Source organism: Corylus avellana, chromosome 2 (genome assembly GCF_965113065.1).
Source record: "Corylus avellana chromosome 2, dhCorAvel1.hap1.2, whole genome shotgun sequence".
In the NCBI taxonomy this organism is placed as follows: domain Eukaryota; kingdom Viridiplantae; phylum Streptophyta; class Magnoliopsida; order Fagales; family Betulaceae; genus Corylus; species Corylus avellana.
In genome coordinates, this window is record NC_142491.1 from 4,464,896 (window position 1) to 4,482,701 (window position 17,806).

The 17,806-nt window shown below is 38.2% G+C and overlaps 1 protein-coding gene and 1 pseudogene across 1 annotated transcript; both read left to right on the forward strand.

The window, feature by feature from the left end:
- The first annotated feature begins 385 nt into the window (after nucleotides 1-385).
- On the forward strand, nucleotides 386-6,258 carry LOC148587218 (putative disease resistance RPP13-like protein 1; annotated as a pseudogene).
- A 6,283-nt stretch (nucleotides 6,259-12,541) lies between these two features.
- LOC148587219 (putative disease resistance RPP13-like protein 1) lies at nucleotides 12,542-17,260 on the forward strand. Its single transcript, XM_088513067.1, has 3 exons — nucleotides 12,542-16,565; nucleotides 16,677-16,884; nucleotides 17,078-17,260. The coding sequence occupies exons 1-2, from the start codon at nucleotides 12,542-12,544 to the stop codon at nucleotides 16,832-16,834; spliced, it is 4,182 nt and encodes a 1,393-aa protein (XP_088369193.1). The 3' UTR covers nucleotides 16,835-16,884; nucleotides 17,078-17,260.
- The last annotated feature ends 546 nt before the right edge of the window (nucleotides 17,261-17,806 follow it).

Sequence of the window (17,806 nt, forward strand, 5' to 3'; positions counted from 1 at the left end):
GACAATGCTTTGGAAAAAGAGAGCCACCGAAAGAAAATAGAAAAACAAAGGAAAGGTTCAAGCATATATGTTCGTTTGCTTTCTCTTTTTCGGGTTTGGCCGAAGATGCTTTTCTTTTCCTTCCACTATCAAAAAGTTCAGACAGGAATGACCGACCTTCCTACGGATGAGTGGAGGTGAACAGTCTCTCGCAATAATGGAAAGGAAATAACATTGATTTGAAAGAGCATGGCAAAAGCGGAGTGCTTTTGCTTTTACACCAAACTACCGTGCCAAGGAATAAAGGTGATTGCTCAGAAATAAAAAATTAAAAAAAAAATGTATTGTAGTAAGAAGTTTTGAGATTAATGCTCATCGAGCTTCTACACGAGAAACCAATATTACTTTCTGCTCTGTGAGTGCTTAATTCGCTACCCTTTGCATCGTTTTTCCTGATTCATTCAGAAAACAATGGCGGAAGCCCTCCTTTCTTCGTTCCTCGGAGTCCTCTTTGACCGTTTGGCATCTCCTGAGTTGCTCAACTTTGTTCGCCGAGAGGGGCTTCAAGAGAAGGTGGACAAGTGGAGCAAAACGTTGAGAAGAATTCAGGCCGTCCTGGATGATGCGGACGAGAAGCAAGATAAGAACGAGGGTGTGAAAGAGTGGCTGAATAATCTCAGAGACTTGGCTTACGATGTGGATGACATACTCGATGAGTTTGCAACGGAAGCTCTGAGACGCAAGTTGACGGAAGGAGATGATCAGGCCAGCACAAGTAAGGGACTGAAACGCAAGCTTGCTTCTTTAATAACTGGTTTCACTCCAACTGCTGTTCGGATCAACATGAGGCTGGGGTCAGAGATGGAGAAGATCACTGATCGATTCAACGAGATGGTGAAGCAAAAAGATGATCTGAAATTGAGTGAAACTGTTGATAGGAGGTCATCCAGAACAAGTCAGATATTGACCCCGACTTCTGTAGTGACCGAAGCTCATGTTTATGGCAGGGAAAAAGATAAAGAGGCTCTACTTCAATTTTTGGTGGGCGAAAAACGTAGTGATGCTCAACTCTCTGTGCTTCCTATACATGGTATGGGGGGTATGGGTAAGACTACTCTTGCTCAGCTTGTGTACAATGATGAACAAGTGCAAAGCTTTTTTGAGCTCAAAGCATGGACTTGTGTTTCTGAAGATTTTGATGCTGTTAGGGTGACCAAAACAGTTCTACAATTTTTCTCCTCTGAAAATTGTGAGGGTAAGGATCTAAGTTGGTTGCAAGAGAAACTAAAGGCGAATCTAAGAGGGCGGAAGTTTCTAGTTATTCTCGATGATCTTTGGAATGAGAAATACAGTGACTGGACTCATCTACGTGCTCCTTTTGAAGCAGGGGCGGCAGGAAGTGCAATTGTCATCACAACTCGCAATCATGGAGTTTCATCAAAGACGGGTACCATTCCAACTTACTCTTTGAAAGAATTGTCAAATGATTTTTGTTTGTCTATATTTGCCCATCATGCATTGGGTACAAGAGACTTCAGCTCACATGTAAACCTTGAAGATATTGGTGAGGAACTTGTTAGAAGGTGTAAAGGCTCTCCTTTGGCAGCGAAAGTACTTGGAGGCGTCTTATGCAATAAAGTAGATCGTGATGAGTGGGAAGATGTATTGAATAGCAATATATGGGATATAGCAGAAGTGAAAAATGAAATTGCTCCGGCTCTTATGTTGAGCTATCACCATCTCCCTTCACATTTAAAGAGGTGCTTTGCATATTGTTCAATACTCCCCAAGGACTACGTATTTGAGGAGAAGCAGTTGGTTCTACTATGGATGGCCGAAGGTTTAATTAAGCCACGGGACGGGGGAAAGCAAATGGGAGATTTGGGTAGGGAGGATTTTCGCAATCTATTGTCGAGGTCATTTTTCCAGCGATCGTTCAACGATGAATCAAGATTTGTGATGCATGACCTCATCAATGATTTGGCTCAACAGGTTGCAGGAGATATATGCTTTAGAATGGAAGAAAAAGTTGGGGGTAATAATGAAGGGAAACCGTCTAGAAAGGCTCGGCATTCGTCTTACTTGGCTGGTGCATATGATGGCATTAAAAAATTCGAGGTCTTTAATGATCTCATGCATTTACGAACCTTCCTGCCTTTGCTTTCACAATATTCATTATGTGCATTGACTCATAATGTTCCTTTCCAATTGTTGCCAAAATTAAAACGCCTAAGGGTGCTCTCTTTGAAGGGATACATAATATATGAGCTACCAAAATCAATTGGTGATTTGAAGCATCTAAGGTTTTTCGACCTTTCTTACACTAAAATAAGAAGCTTGCCTGAATCAGTATGCACTCTTTACAATTTACAGACATTGATGTTGGAGAATTGTTTTTTTCTAAAGAAATTGCCTTCAACGTTTGGAAACTTACTCAACTTGCGACATCTTAACATTCGAGGAGCACATGCATTGGAAGGAATGCCTCCGCAAATCAGTAAATTAACTTGTCTCCAGACATTGCCTCATCTAGTTGTTGGAAAAGGTAGTTGTTCAGGGGTAAAATTGTTAGGGCCTTTGTTGCATCTTTGAGATACACTTTGCATTTCTAGATTGGAAAATGTGATTAATCATGAGGATGCAAGGGATGCCAATCTATTTGAAAAGAAAAATCTCTTTGGGGTGTCATTTGAATGGAGTGAGAACATAGAGGAGTCACACGACAAAGCACATGAATTAGAGGTGCTTAACATGCTAAAACCTCACGAGGGTTTGAAAGAGCTCACCATCAACAACTATGGTGGTACAGAATTTCCAATGTGGTTAAGAGTTCCTTCATTTTCTAATATGTTATTCTTGAAGATTGAAAGTTGTGCAAAATGCATATCATTGCCCGCAGTGGGCAAGTTGCCATCACTCAAAGAGGTTTTAATTAAAGGCATGGATAGTGTGAAAAATATTGGTAGCGAGTTTTATGGGAAAGATTGCTCACAACCTTTTAGATCCTTGGAAACTTTGCATTTCGAGGATATGCAGGAGTGGGAGGACTGGATTCCTTGTGAAGAATTCCCAAAACTGTGTAAGCTTTCTATTATACGGTGTCCAAAACTGATGGGTAAGTTACCAAACAACCTTCCTTTATTAAAAAATATTGAGATACATGATTGTAGGCAGTTGTTGGTTTCAATTTCCAGTTTTCCAGAGCTTTGCAAACTAGATATTGAGGGATCCAAAGGTGTGGTGTGCAGAAATAAGGTTGACTTCAACTCATTAAGGTTTTGGAATCTTTCAACAATTTCAGAATTCACATGTCAAATAGAAGAGTTCACTATAGGAGGACTGACAAATGTGGAAGATTTAACTATTGAAGACTGTGAGGTGTTGACAAATTTGCGCTTAAATGACATGGGATTACTACAACATCTCCCGTATCTTGGTGTTTTGGAGATTCATGATTGTCCCATACTAGTTTCTTTGGAGGAAAACGAAGTAGAAGAGCAGTTACAACTTAGTTTGCCATCCAAACTAAGAAAAATCAGGATCGACAAGTGCCAGGCCTTGGAATCTTTACCTAAGGCAATGATGGACAACAACATGCATCTTGAGGAGGTTTATATTTCAGGGTGTAGTTCATTGACTCACTTTGCAATAGGGCAACTACCTCCAACTCTAAAGCAGCTAACGATAGAGTGGTGCATCAACATGCAAATTTTGGTGGATGGGGATGATATCAACAAATGCAGTAGCGGCAAATCTCTTCTTGAATACTTTGATATTTCGCAATGTCCATCCCTCAAATCCTTAACCTCAAGTGGAGAATTACCTACAACACTTAAACACCTCAAAATTAAAGATTGTCGTAGGTTGGAGTCGATAGCGAAGAGCTTCCATGACAACTTGTCTCTTGAAGTCATTGGGATCTTATGTTGTTATAAACTCAAATCCTTACCCATGGGCATACACAACCTCAGCCATCTTGATCAGTTTTTTATTGTACAATGTCCCATTCTTGATTCCTTCCCAGACAATGGGCTGCTCCCTACCAACCTGAAAACACTTCTGATTGTCTACTGTGAGAAAATGCAAGCCTTGCCCAACTGCATACACAACCTCACCTCTCTTCAAGAATTGAGAATATGGCGCAGTGGAAGCATTTTATCATTTCCGGAAGTAGGTTTCCTCACCAACCTAACATCACTTTCTATCTATACTATGGCGTCGTTTCATGAGGCCACTTTTGAGTGGGAATTATCTGAGCTTCCCTCTCTTAAAGAACTTATAATTCGTGGCAACTCTTTGCATTTGGTGTCCTTTCCAGAGGTGATGCTACCTGCCTCTCTAACGAGCCTCACCATTGAAAACTTCCCGGATCTGGAATGCATTTCTTCCAAATGCTTTCAATTCCTCGCCTCTCTTGAACAATTGAGTATCGATTCGTGTAAGAAGCTCACGTCCTTTTTAGAGGATGGCCTGCCACACTCACTCACGAGTCTTTCTATCTCTACTTGTGAAAAGCTCATGTCCTTTCCAAAGGTTGGACTGCCTCCCTCACTCACGAGTCTTTCTATCTATGCTTGCGGAAACCTCACGTCCTTTCCAGAGGATGGCCTGCCTTCGTCACTCACTAGTCTTTCTATCTTTAAGTGTGAAAAGCTCGCGTCATTTCCAAAGCTTGGTCTCTCTCCCTCACTCACATATCTTGATATCCACATCTGTGAAAAGCTCACATCCTTTCTAGAGGATGGACTGCCTCTCTCACTCCTGAAACTTGAAATTGACAACTGTCCTCTGTTGATAGAACGCTGCAAAGGACGAGAGTGGTTCAAGATAGCCCACATCCCTTATGTTCTGATTAATGCTGTATCCTTCTATAAACTAGAAGAGAAGAGTCAGTGAATCCGAGTTTCGTTTATATGCAAGTCAAGTTTCAAGAAATAAATCCAAAGGTCAGTTTATTGCCACATCATTTCTTTTTTTACATATTGATGGGACGTTCATCTATCACCCATAATGGTTGGAATCATGGACTGCCTATCTTCTTCCCAACAACACTTTTTGATTATTTTCTTGTTCTTCTTTTTATTTTTTGTCTAAATGTTGGCATTGGGTTTGCTGAACGTTGCTATTCTTTTTGGGTTTGCACAACAGGATCACAGGTGTTTGATAAAATGTCCAACTGAACATGAAGAGAAAGGATGCCTCTGAATATTAAGTTTTTCATTACTAATTTGCATATTGCTGGTCATTACATATTTTACCAATCACTGGTACCCTCCAAAAATAGGTATGCAACTTGATTTTGACCCTTTGCTAATGTTGGCATCCATCTTGTGACTGCAGGCATACTATGGAACATTTATCATATTCAATAAAAGGATTGATAATGTTCTTCATTTAATTTTCTAGAAGAATAAGTAGAATGGATTATCCTAATGTGTTTAAACACAGTTTTCCGAATGATGGCGTAGCACGAACCCTGTGAATGTTGTGATGTTCGAAGGATCACCTAACTACAAAATAGTAAGAAAAAGATCAAAGCTGCCGGTGTTCGCCAGCGGAAAATAGCTCCGATGCCTAAATCAATCACTATGTTTAGGAGAATATATAAACTTTGAAGATTGTAAATGAGATGAAGAGAGTTGAGAATATTCGATTAAGGAAAAAGAAGTTATCAAAAACTGAAATGAGACCTCCTTTTATAGGCATCAAATAGTAGCTGCTTATCTGGCATAGTGGTCCACCCGAGGATCCACGTATCATATATTGTATTGATGAGTAATAGGAGAATGCCACGTAAACGAATAAAGCCTCCCGAGGATAATCTTCGGGAATATATGCTAGACTCGGTTTACTGAGTCTTTGAACCAAATGTTACATACCGAACTTAAGTAAATATAAAATTACCGAACTTAAGTTCGGTAAGTAGGTGTAAGTAACCGAGCTTGTATTGTGGGCCGAATGATTGTTTTGTTGGGCCTAGTATGGCTGATCCATGATCCAACATAATGTTCATTCATTTTATTTGTTTTTTGGGTCTAAATTGGCTTTGGCTTTGCTGAACGTTGCTATTTTTGTTGGGTTTGCACAACAGGATCACATGTGTTTGTTAAACTGTCCAAGCAACCACGTAGAGAGAGAGGAGGCCTCCGAATATTGAGTTTTTCATTACTAATCATTGGGACCCTCCAAAAATAAGTATGTAACTGGATTTTGATCCCTTGATAAAGTTGGTATCCATGTTGCAATTGGATTAATATTGTTCATTCATTTAGTTTTCTAGCTCGGAGAATAAGTAGAAGGGATTATCCTACCATTGTATTTCCATGAACAAACTGATCCGGATTATGAATTTAAAGAAACATGTCTTACTTCTCATTCAATTATTATTATTTCAAAGAAAGTTTTGCATCCAAATACATACATAAATTATTAAATTCTATTTTAATTGATGGGGAAAAATATTCTTTATTGTTGATTCTCACTAGGACAATAGTTGGATTAAGAAGTTTTACTCTATAGGTACACGTCTCTAATGATTATTTCTTCATCTTCGATGCTTGCAGACGGTTTAAAATGCTAGAGCTACCTGAAATACCCACCATGCATGTGGAAGAGTTGTTTGTTCTTTTGTTGCTAATGTGTTGTTTTCTGTCTTTCCTAAAATGAACTATTTGTGTAGTCCTGTATATTAGAGATGTGCAACTTTATTTTGCAATATTGGTGTCCAGTTTTGGTTTGCTTTTCTAGCCCTTTTTTTCCCCTCTTTGTATTGTTTTCTCAGTAACCAAGAGATGCATTAATAGGCAAAGGAATATTATAAACATTTTTTTTTCGATGAATTGTTTTTTGTTCGTGGTTTTACAGAGTTTTTATCTGCCCAAAAGTACTACTCAATTAGATAAACAAAGGGCTTCCTCGTCTTTCCTTCCATCTCCTGAACTCTTTGAATTATATTGTTCAAATCAAAAGAACTTTTTGCTTATTTGTTTGCAGATACTTTTGGAGATTTAAATGAATGAGAGCAAATAGATAAAGTATGAGTATTTGACAATTAGAAAATAAAATAACAAAGGCATGTATTTTCAAGGGATACTCTGCATGTCAAAATTGGAGAATGTACGCCAAGAGACACCAATTTACTTGGTATGCAAGACTTTAATGAGCTTTTGGTTGAATGAAACAACAATTTTAATGAACTACAAGTTTTGTTCTTTATATATCTGTATAACACTTACTATCATGCAAAGTTAAATACTTGAAATAGAATCTTATCCATTCTGTAATATTATGGTAATATTGGGTTTGTGCACCAAGGGATATAGCGAAAGTTAGAGTACGGTTTCACTGTTATTTATGACGATTGGATTTATATTAAATTAATTAATTAATTAATTTTACTATATTAATATAACTATTAGAACTGTTGTGTTTTGCTTTGGACTGGCATATGGGGGTACGTAGGACAAACCTGCACACTGACTTTTCATGGCCACTCCAATAGGCTTTTATTTCTTTTGTGGTCCTCTCTTGTTAAGGGTGACATGAACCCATCTATTTGCTAGTGGGCCCGTGAGGTGGCTTCTCCTAGTTGGCTTTGTAGTAGGAGTATTGTTTCACCGACTCTTTCTCCAAGTCCTCCTAGGTGTAGGAGTTTGAGATTGACTTGGAGAAGGTTTTAGTCCATCTTGCTTTTGGATTTCCTTTGACCGACTTTGAGCCTTATAAAAGGCATGCTTCAGCTTGGTTTTAATGTGTGTCAAGCCAAATAGCTTTGTGTGTAAAAAACGTGAAGCACCAAAGGGAGGAGAAAAAGAGAGAATTGGAGAGAAAAACAAAGTAATATTTGCTTTGTGTTTTGGTGTGCCAAAAGCAATTGAGAGAAAGAAAAGGTGAGAGCAAGAAAAAGAGAGAGTTCGTTTTTCCCTTTTTGCTATTATTCTCCCTTGGGCAAAGTGAGAATTGGGTGTATTTGGGGCTTTGGGTTTGAGTGGTTTTCTCACCCTGTTACTCTCTTGTACTCATTTTTTGATAGTGAATTTTCTCTGGGTCGTCTCCGCCAGTGGATGTAGGCTTGTTAAGCAGAACCACTTAAATCTTTGTGTCGTGTGTGATTGCTTATCTTTATTATTCCGCATTCTTTTTTATTTTTCGCATCTCACGGGTCTTGGGAAATAGGATTAATTTCCTAACATCTCTCTCTTAGCTTGAGCTACATGTGGAAAAGTAGGAAAAAAATAATAATAAGTTTGCTAAGATATCAAATAATTGAGACATATCTGCCATGTGATCGAGATTGGCCGCAATTTATTGACTAAATTGTAGTCAATTCAAACAGCAAATGAAAGAGAATCCCAATAAAATTTACTTATGCGAGTAAATGGGACTTGCATCTCGAGCATTATACTTTAGCATATGAATCCCATCAACCATAGGGTCCTCTTTCGTTTGATGACGAGAGTAGCTGTAATTCGGTCAACCAAATTGCAGGCAATTCTCATCTACTGCTATCTACTTTTGTTTGATATCCAAATCATCATGAGTTTAATTTGAAAAAACATGGGTTTTGGCTTCAAATTATATGTTACATGTAAATGAAAGTATCAAAAATTTGAAATTTTGTTTTAGTAACCATTTCAGTTTGCCTATTAGACTCCAAAATATCGATGCATAGAAATGTTAGATTTTGTTTTCCTCCTTTAGCTTGTCTTTTGTTGTGGATTTCCTTCAACCAAAGAAAAATTAGCAAAAAACAGCTCGTTATAAACAAGCTTTAAAGTAAGAGTCACTCATATACCTCCTATAACAATATCATCTCTGAGTTTTCCTACACTGTCCCCATTTTGTTCTATGTGAGATCTGATTCTTGATTAGTCTTTGTGCTTACAAGCAAAGAAGACCAGACCAATTTCAAGTCAAATAGGAATCCTCATCTATATTCTTATACATAAGCACTAACTTGCATCATTCAAGAAGCCAAAATATCTAGTCCATCTCAAATGAGTGCGGATCATAAAAAAACAGAGAGCCAAACGCTCTCTTCTCTCTCCTCTAGAATCCCCCAAACCCTAATTCCGCAGCCATGGAGGTGGGAGACGCTATCTTCCTCCTCCCCCCTTTCTCTCTCTTTTTCCATTCTCCTTACTCCCCCTCCCCTTCTTGCCTCTTCAGAGGCCAAAACTGTCTCTTTAGAGACCCTATCTGTCTCCTCGGAGGCCTTATCTCTGTCCAAAAATTGTAACGGCCCATCCTCCACCACAAAACCTCCAACCACCCCCATTACCAGAAGCTCCAAGTCTGGATTTCGCAAAATTTTTGAAAGCTTTGGATATGTTTTTTTCAAAATTTATTCTCTTGTTTTCAGGAAATCTTGGGTACACACGAGCCATCCCCCGGGGTTCCAGACCATCTCCTCCATCATCTTCCACCAGCGATCCACCCATCCGACCACCACGCGTTGATGCGTGTTCAACACGCGCTTGCGAGTAGATCTTACTCGCTGCCTCACGCGCCGCTCGACCTCCATCAACCTCAATCGCCGATCTTCTGGTCTCCTTTCCGGCTCGGTGGCCTGTGCGTCTCCGACTACTCCACTGTTGCTGGTTTTTGGACATTTTTATCTGCTTTTTAGCTTGCCTTTGTTTTCTGTAATGTTGTTGTTATTTTCTGTAACATGTTTGTGTTACTTTTTGACAAACTCGATCTGGTTAGATTTAAGACTCTTTGTAAGTGAAGTGGTTTTTTTCTTTTCTTTTTGGTTTCCGTTTGGAAACCTTTTTTCCATAGTTACTGTGCATCTAAATCTCCATGGCTTTTTTGAAAGTCTGTTTAGATGCTTCATAGGAGTATTCGTACTCCCGATGGTTATATCCATCAGATTGCGCCGCGGCAAGGGTTCTCTCTGGCTGCATTCGCAGATGACTTCTATCTTCATCTACTATAAGGAGTTTGTAGTCTGTTTAGATTGGGTTTATTTGTGTCTGTCCTGTATCTTTTTTATGCTTTAATGAATTTCGGTTTGTTACAAAAAAAAAAAAAAAAAAAAAAAAAAAAGAAGCCAAAATATATGGTTTTAAATATACCTTTCAAGTAACTTTCAACATATATATATATTGAAACAAAGAATCCATACTTGTATTTTAACCTTAACCATTACTTCTGAAATAGGCACTTATCATCTGCAATACACTTCATTGCAATTTCATGAAGTATATCTATCACAATTGTTTTGCAAATACTAGATACTATAATGTATTCGGCAAGAGAAAGAGCCATTTCATTGCAATATACCATGCATTAAGAAGTACCTCAGTATAATTCCGCCTGTTTTTCATGTAACTTCAATATTTTTGAGTTTATGTTACATATTTTCATCAACAAACCTTTACCATAAGAAGCTTAGTTGCTGAACACTTAAATCATTGTCGTTGCTTCAGGAAAATATAAACTATATTAAAAGCACAAAAACTTTAAAGATAATTTTGTTAGACACATCTGCCAACCTTTAAAAGCCAGCCAATGGTCCTGACTCTTGAAACAAACGCATAATCTGGATTTAGGTAATAATTGTTTATGATGTGTATCAGATGTGAGGTTTGCATACAAAATGATAGTTCAAAAAAGTTATTATGAGGATTACCAAATAATTAAGCTGATTGAATATCTCAATATTTCAATCTCTATTATAGGAAACAAAACACAATTAATTCATCCCTTGGATTTTGCAATACTCATCAAAAGTTATGCAAAGTTAGGGATTTATGCTCTGGGATGATCCAAAATCCAGAACATAGGATTTTACCTCATACTGGCTTTGAAAACCATAAGTAGTGTATAAGGGATTGTAATTTTGACGCATGGGAACAATTCTTTAGTTGTTTTTTACTGTCATATGCTGTCAGAATACTTAAAGTTATTTTTGACGTCACGGCAGGTATTTCCAGCCACTACTCCTGCATACCTCTATTCTTGCTAAATGATCATTTACCTCAAAAGGACCATAATATGAAGTACTCCCCATACCAGAAAATCCAAATTTGTATGAGTTCATATTCAATGACCATTAAGCACAAAATAAAAAAGAAAGCAGCATTTAATCTTATGGCAGCCATTGAATTTGACGAGGAAAATACATTATATTGTAGCGAGAACCAATACATACACCAAATAAGTTTCTCACAGATGGCGTTGTTGAATGCATTAACAAAAAAACTTCAAATCAACAATTTCAATACATAAAAACGGCCATTTTTAACAGAAGTAATGCTACATTTATTCTCACTTTTTTACATTAATTTTTTTATATTCATACGTTACTTTTAAAACCAATTTTCCTCTATATCTATACATGTTATTGTGCAAGTGTTTTGAAAAATTGGACAGAAAAGTAATATTGAATAGATAAATTATAAATAAAGGACGAATCTTGTGCAAGTGGAGGTAAAAGTCTTGATGAATACATGAATTACAACATTGGAGTTGATGGAGGACTTGCTTAATTTCTTTCATAGACGTGGTCAAAAATGTTAAAAAAAACGTCTCAACATGTATTTGTTGGCGTGAAAGCATGGAGGGGTGCACCGATTGCCGTGCGAAGAGCACGAGCTTGAAAGATGACAAACTGCACACCGGGCCACCTTCCACGGTCCAATTCTCCATTGTTAATCGTGTGAGTGGGCTTAAAAGACTTCTTGAATAGATGAATTCTAATGCCGGTGGAATCTTTTCATATTTTTTATGCATTAGATTCGATTTAACGTGGCCAACTGTGGTAAACTACTCCAATTCTTCATTGTTTTTTTATGCACACCCACCTTTCACGGTCCAATTCTCCATTGTTAATCGTGTGAGTGGGCGGGCGTAAAAGTTTTCTTGAATAGATGAATTCTAATGCCGGTGGATCTTTTCTCAGTTTTTTTATGCATTAGATTCGATTGAATGTGGCCAACTGTGGTAAACTCCACACCCTTAATATTCTACATGTTTTCTCTATTAAAAATAAATATTTTATTCAAAAATTGAAAATAGATTTTTTTATATGTGATCCCTATATATATATATACTATCTAGTTTGATTAATCCTCACGGTAATATTAGGTATCATCAATATTTTTTTTTTTACATATTTAATAACATATAACGATATGACACTGTATATATATAATGAGTTAAATGAACAAAACAAAATGTAGATGAAAATAAGTAGTTTTTTTTTTTTTTTTTTTTTTTTTTTAATCATAATCAGACCAAGACAGACAGCCAACTAAACCAGAATCAAACAGTCTCACCTGTCCAATGTTTTTACCCAAGACGAGAACATTTATTTTTCTCCTAATTAGAGATTAATTTTTTTTAAAAAAAAAAAAATGCACATTAGAGAGAAACCAACAAGGGCCCCACAAACAACCCATGTTCGTCAAAGCAATTTGATTTGTCTTGGAGTAAAACAAGTTTTGAGAATACTCATCAAGCTTTCACAGGGGAAACCAAATACTTCTGCTTTGTTGAGTGCTTCGCTACACTTTGCATCCTTTCCTGATTTATTCCTCTATACCAAAAAAAAACCATGCCTGTCGGAGAGATTTTCCTTTCTGCATTCCTCGGTGTCCTCTTTGACCGTCTGTCGTCTCCTGATTTGCTCAGCTTTGTTCGCCGAGAGGGGCTTCAACAGAAGGTGGACAAGTGGAGCAAAACGTTGAGAAGAATTCAGGCAGTCCTGGATGATGCGGATGAGAAGCAAGATAAGAACGAGGGTGTGAAAGAGTGGCTGAATGATCTCAGAGACTTGGCTTACGATGTGGAAGACATACTGGATGAGTTTGCAACGGAAGCTCTGCGACGCAAGTTGATGGGAGGAGATGATCAGGCCAGCACAAGCAAGATTCGAAAGCTCATCCCTGCTTGTTGTACTTCCTTCACTCCAACTGCTGTTGGGATCAACATGAGGCTGGGGTCAGAGATGGAGAAGATCACTGATCGATTCAACGAGATGGTGAAGCTAAAAGATGATCTGAAATTGAGTGAAACTGTCGATACGAGGTCATACAGAACAAGTCAGGCACCAGCCCCGACTTCTGTAGTGACCGAAGCCCATGTTTATGGCAGGGAAAAAGATAAAGAGGCTCTACTTCAATTTTTGGTGGGCGAAAAACGTAGTGATGCTCAACTCTCTGTGCTTCCTATACTTGGTATGGGGGGTGTGGGTAAGACTACTCTTGCTCAACTTCTGTACAATGATGAACAAGTGCAAAGCTTTTTTGAGCTCAAAGCATGGACTTGTGTTTCTGAAGATTTTGATGTTGTTAGGGTGACTAAAACAGTTCTACAATTTGTCTCCTCCGAAAATTGTGAGGGCAAGGATCTAAGTTGGCTGCAAGAGAAATTGGCAGCAAATCTAAGAGGGAAGAAGTTTCTAGTCGTTCTCGATGATCTTTGGAATGAGAAATACAGTGACTGGACTCATCTACGTGCTCCTTTTGAAACAGGGGCTCCGGGAAGTATGATTCTCATCACAACTCGCAATCAAGGAGTTTCATCAAAGACGGGTACCATTCCAGCTTACTCTTTGAATAAATTGTCAAAAGATTTTTGTTTGTCTATATTGGCCCATCATGCATTGGGTACAATAGATTTTAGCGCACATGTAAACCTCGAAGATATTGGTGAGGAATTGAGTAGAAAGTGCAAAGGCTCTCCTTTAGCAGCGAAAGTACTCGGAGGCGTCTTATGCAATAAAGTAGATCGTGATGAGTGGGAAGATGTATTGAATAGCAATATATGGGATATAGTAGAAGTGAAAAATGAAATTGCTCCAGCTCTTATGTTGAGCTATCACCATCTGCCTTCACATTTAAAGAGGTGCTTTGCTTATTGTTCAATACTCCCTAAGGACTACGTATTTGAGGAGAAGCAGTTGGTTCTACTATGGATGGCAGAAGGTTTAATTAAGCCACAAGATGGGAGAAAGCAAATGGAAGATTTGGGTAGGGAGGATTTTCGCAATCTATTGTCGAGGTCATTTTTCCAACGATCGTTCAACGATGAATCAAGATTTGTGATGCACGACCTCATCAACGATTTGGCTCAACAGGTTGCAGGAAATATATGCTTTAGAATGGAAGACAAAGTTGGGGTTAATAATGAAGGGAAACCATCTAGAAAGGCTCGACATTCGTCTTACTTGATTGGTGCATATGATGGCATTAAAAAATTTGAGGTCTTTAATGATCTCATGTGTTTACGAACCTTCCTGCCTCTTAAGCTTTCGTATGGAGCATATTACTTGACTCGTAATGTTCTTTTTGAATTATTGCCAAAATTCAGACGCATAAGGGTGCTCTCTTTGAATGGATACAAGATATATGAGTTACCAGAATCAATTGGTGATTTAAAGCATCTAAGGTTCTTTGACCTTTCTCACACTGAAATAAGAAGCTTGCCCGAATCAGTATGCACTCTTTACAATTTACAGGCATTGATATTGGAGTGGTGCTTTTCTCTAAAGAAATTGCCTTCAACATTTGGAAACCTACTCAACTTGCGACATCTCAACATTCAAGGAGCAAATGCATTGGAAGGAATGCCTCCACAAATCAGTAAATTAACTTGTCTCCAGACATTGCCCCATCTAATTGTTGGAAAAGGTAGTTGTTTTGGGATAAAATTGTTAGGGCCTTTGTTGCATCTTCGAGATACACTTTGCATTTCCAGATTGGAAAATGTGATTAATCATGAGGATGCAAGGGATGCCAGGCTATTTGAAAAGAAAAATCTCTCTGGGGTGTCATTTGAATGGAATAAGTTCATGAATGAGTCAATTGACAGAGCATATGAATTAGAGGTACTTAACAAGCTAAAACCTCACGAGGGTTTGAAAGAGCTCACCATCAGCTACTACGGTGGTACAGAATTTCCAATGTGGTTAAGAGTTCCTTCATTTTCTAATATGGTACTCTTGAAGATTGAAAGTTGTGCAAAGTGCACATCATTGCCCACGGTGGGCAAATTACCATCACTCAAAGACCTTTTCATTAAAGGCATGGGCAATGTGATAAATATTGGTCGCGAGTTTTATGGGGAAGATTGCTCTCAACCTTTTAGATCCTTGGAAACTTTGCATTTCGAGAATATGCAAAAGTGGGAGAACTGGATTCCTTGTGAAGAATTCCCAAAATTATGTAAGCTTTCGATTAAATGGTGTCCAAAACTGATGGGTAAGTTACCAAACCATCTTCCTTTATTAGAAAATATTGTGATAGATGGAAGTTGGCAGTTGTTGGTTTCAATATCCAGCTTTCCAGAGCTTTGCAAGCTAGAAATTGGGAAATCCAAAGGTGTGGTGCGTGGAAATAAGGTTGACTTGAGCTCACTAAGCTTCAGGACTTGCTCAACAAATTTTGAATTCACAAGTCAAATAGAAGATCTCAATATTGGAGGACTCACAAATGTGGAAGATTTAACTATTCATGACTGCATGGAGTTGACAAATTTGCGGTTAAATGATATGGGATTACTACAACATCTCCCGTATCTTGGTGTTTTGGAGATTCGTAGTTGTTCCAAACTAGTTTCTTTGGAGGAAAAAGAAGTAGAAGAGCAGTTACAACTTAGTTTGTCATCCAAATTGAGAAAAATCACGCTCTTCCGTTGCGACGCCTTGGAATCTTTTCCCAAGTCAATGATGGACAACAGCATGCATCTTGAGGAGGTTTACATTTCACAATGTCATTCAATGACTCACTTTGCAATAGGGCAACTACCTCCAACTCTAAAGCAGCTAACGATACAGTTGTGCTACAACATGCAGATTTTGGTGGATGGGGATGATATCAACAAATTTTGGTGGTGCAGCAAATCTCTTCTTGAGTACTTGGAAATTAGGGATTGTTCATCCCTCAAATTCTTAACGTCAAGTGGAGAATTACCTGCAACACTTAAACACCTCAAAATTCAAAATTGTGGTACGTTGGAGTCGATAGCAAAGAGCTTCCATGACAACTCGTCTCTTGAAGTCATTGAGATCTCCTATTGTAATAACCTTACATCCTTACCCATGGGCATACACAACCTCAGCCATCTACATCATTTTGTTATTGAAGGATGTTCAAATCTTGATTCCTTCCAGAACAGCGAGCTGCTCCCTACCAACCAGAAAGCACTTACGATTTGCAAGTGTGAGAAAATGCAAGCCTTGCCCAACTGCATACACAACCTCACCTCTCTTCAAGAATTGAAAATACGGGATTGTCCAAGCATTTTATCATTTCCGGAAGTAGGTTTCCCCACCAACCTAACATCACTTACTATCGATACTATGGCGTCGTTTAATGAGGCCACTTTTGCGTCGGAATTGTCTGAGCTTGCCTCTCTTAAAGAACTTGTAATTCGTGGTGACTCTTCGCATCTGGTGTGCTTTCCAGAGGAGATGCTACCTGCCTCTCTAACGAGCCTTACCATTGAAAACTTCCCGGATCTGGAATGCATGTCTTCCAAATGCTTTCAATTCCTTGCTTCTCTTGAACAATTGTGTATCCAGTGGTGTGAAAAGCTCACATCCTTTTTAGAGGATGGCCTGCCTCCCTCACTATTGCGTCTTTCTATCGTTGGATGCCCAAACCTCACGTCATTTCCAAAGTTTGGCCTCTCTCCCTCACTCAAGTATCTTGATATCCAGCACTGTGAAAAGCTCTTGCCCTTTCTAGAGAATGGACTGCCTCTCTCACTCCTGCACCTTTATATTTGCAATTGTCCTCTGTTGATAGAACGCTGCAAAGGACGAGAGTGGTTCAAGATAGCCCACATCCCTTACGTTGTGCTTGATTTTCAACTCTTCCATAAACTAGAAGATGAGAGTCAATGAATCCGAGTTTCATTTAGATGCAAGCCAAGTTTCAAGAAATCAATCCAAAGGTCAGTTTATTGCCACGTCATTTCTTTTTTTACATATTGATGGGAGGTCCATCTATCACCCATAAGGGTTGGAATCATGGACTTCCTATCTTCTTCCCAACAACACCTGTTGATTATCTTCATTTTTTTTTTTGTCTAAATGTTGGCATTGGGTTTGCTGAACGTTGCTATTCTTTTTGGGTTTGTACAACAGGATCACAGGTGTTTGATAAAATGTCCAAGTGCCCACAAAGAGTAAGGATGCCTCCAAATATTGAGTTTTTCATTACTAATTGGCATATTGCTGGTCATTACATATTTTACCAATCACTGGTACCCTCCAAGGTATACAACTTGATTTTGACCCTTTGCAAATGTTGGCATCCACGTTGTGACTGCAGGCATACTATGGAACATTTATCATATTCAGTAAAAGGATTGATAATGTTCTTCATTTAATTTTCTAGAAGAATAAGTAGAATGGATTATCCTAATGTTCATTCATTTTATTTGTTTTTTGGGTCTAAATTGGCTTTGGGTTTGCTGAACGTTGCTATTTTTGTTGGGTTTGCACAATAGGATCACATGTGTTTATTAAACTGTCCAAGCAACCACGTAGAGAGAGAGAGGAGGCCTCCGAATATTGAGTTTTTCATTACTAATCACTGGGAGCCTCCAAAAATAGGTATGTAACTGGATTTTGATCCCTTGATAAAGTTGGCATCCATGTTGTAATTGGATTAATATTGTTCATTCATTTAGTTTTCTAGCTCGGAGAATAAGTAGAAGGGATTATCCTAACATTGTATTTCCATGAACAAACTGATCCGGATTATGAATTTAAAGAGATATGTCTTACTGCTCATTCAATTATTATTATTTCTAAGAAAGTTTTGCATCCAAATAGATACAGAAATTATTAAATTCTATTTTAATTGATGGG

Coding starts and splice junctions, on each gene's coding strand:
- LOC148587219 (XM_088513067.1), top strand. CDS start 12,542: ATGCCTGTCGGAGAGATTTTCCTTTCTGCATTCCTCGGTGTCCTCTTT. Junction 16,566..16,676: donor CCTGCCTCCCTCACTATTGC/GTCTTTCTATCG, acceptor TGCCCTTTCTAG/AGAATGGACTGCCTCTCTCA.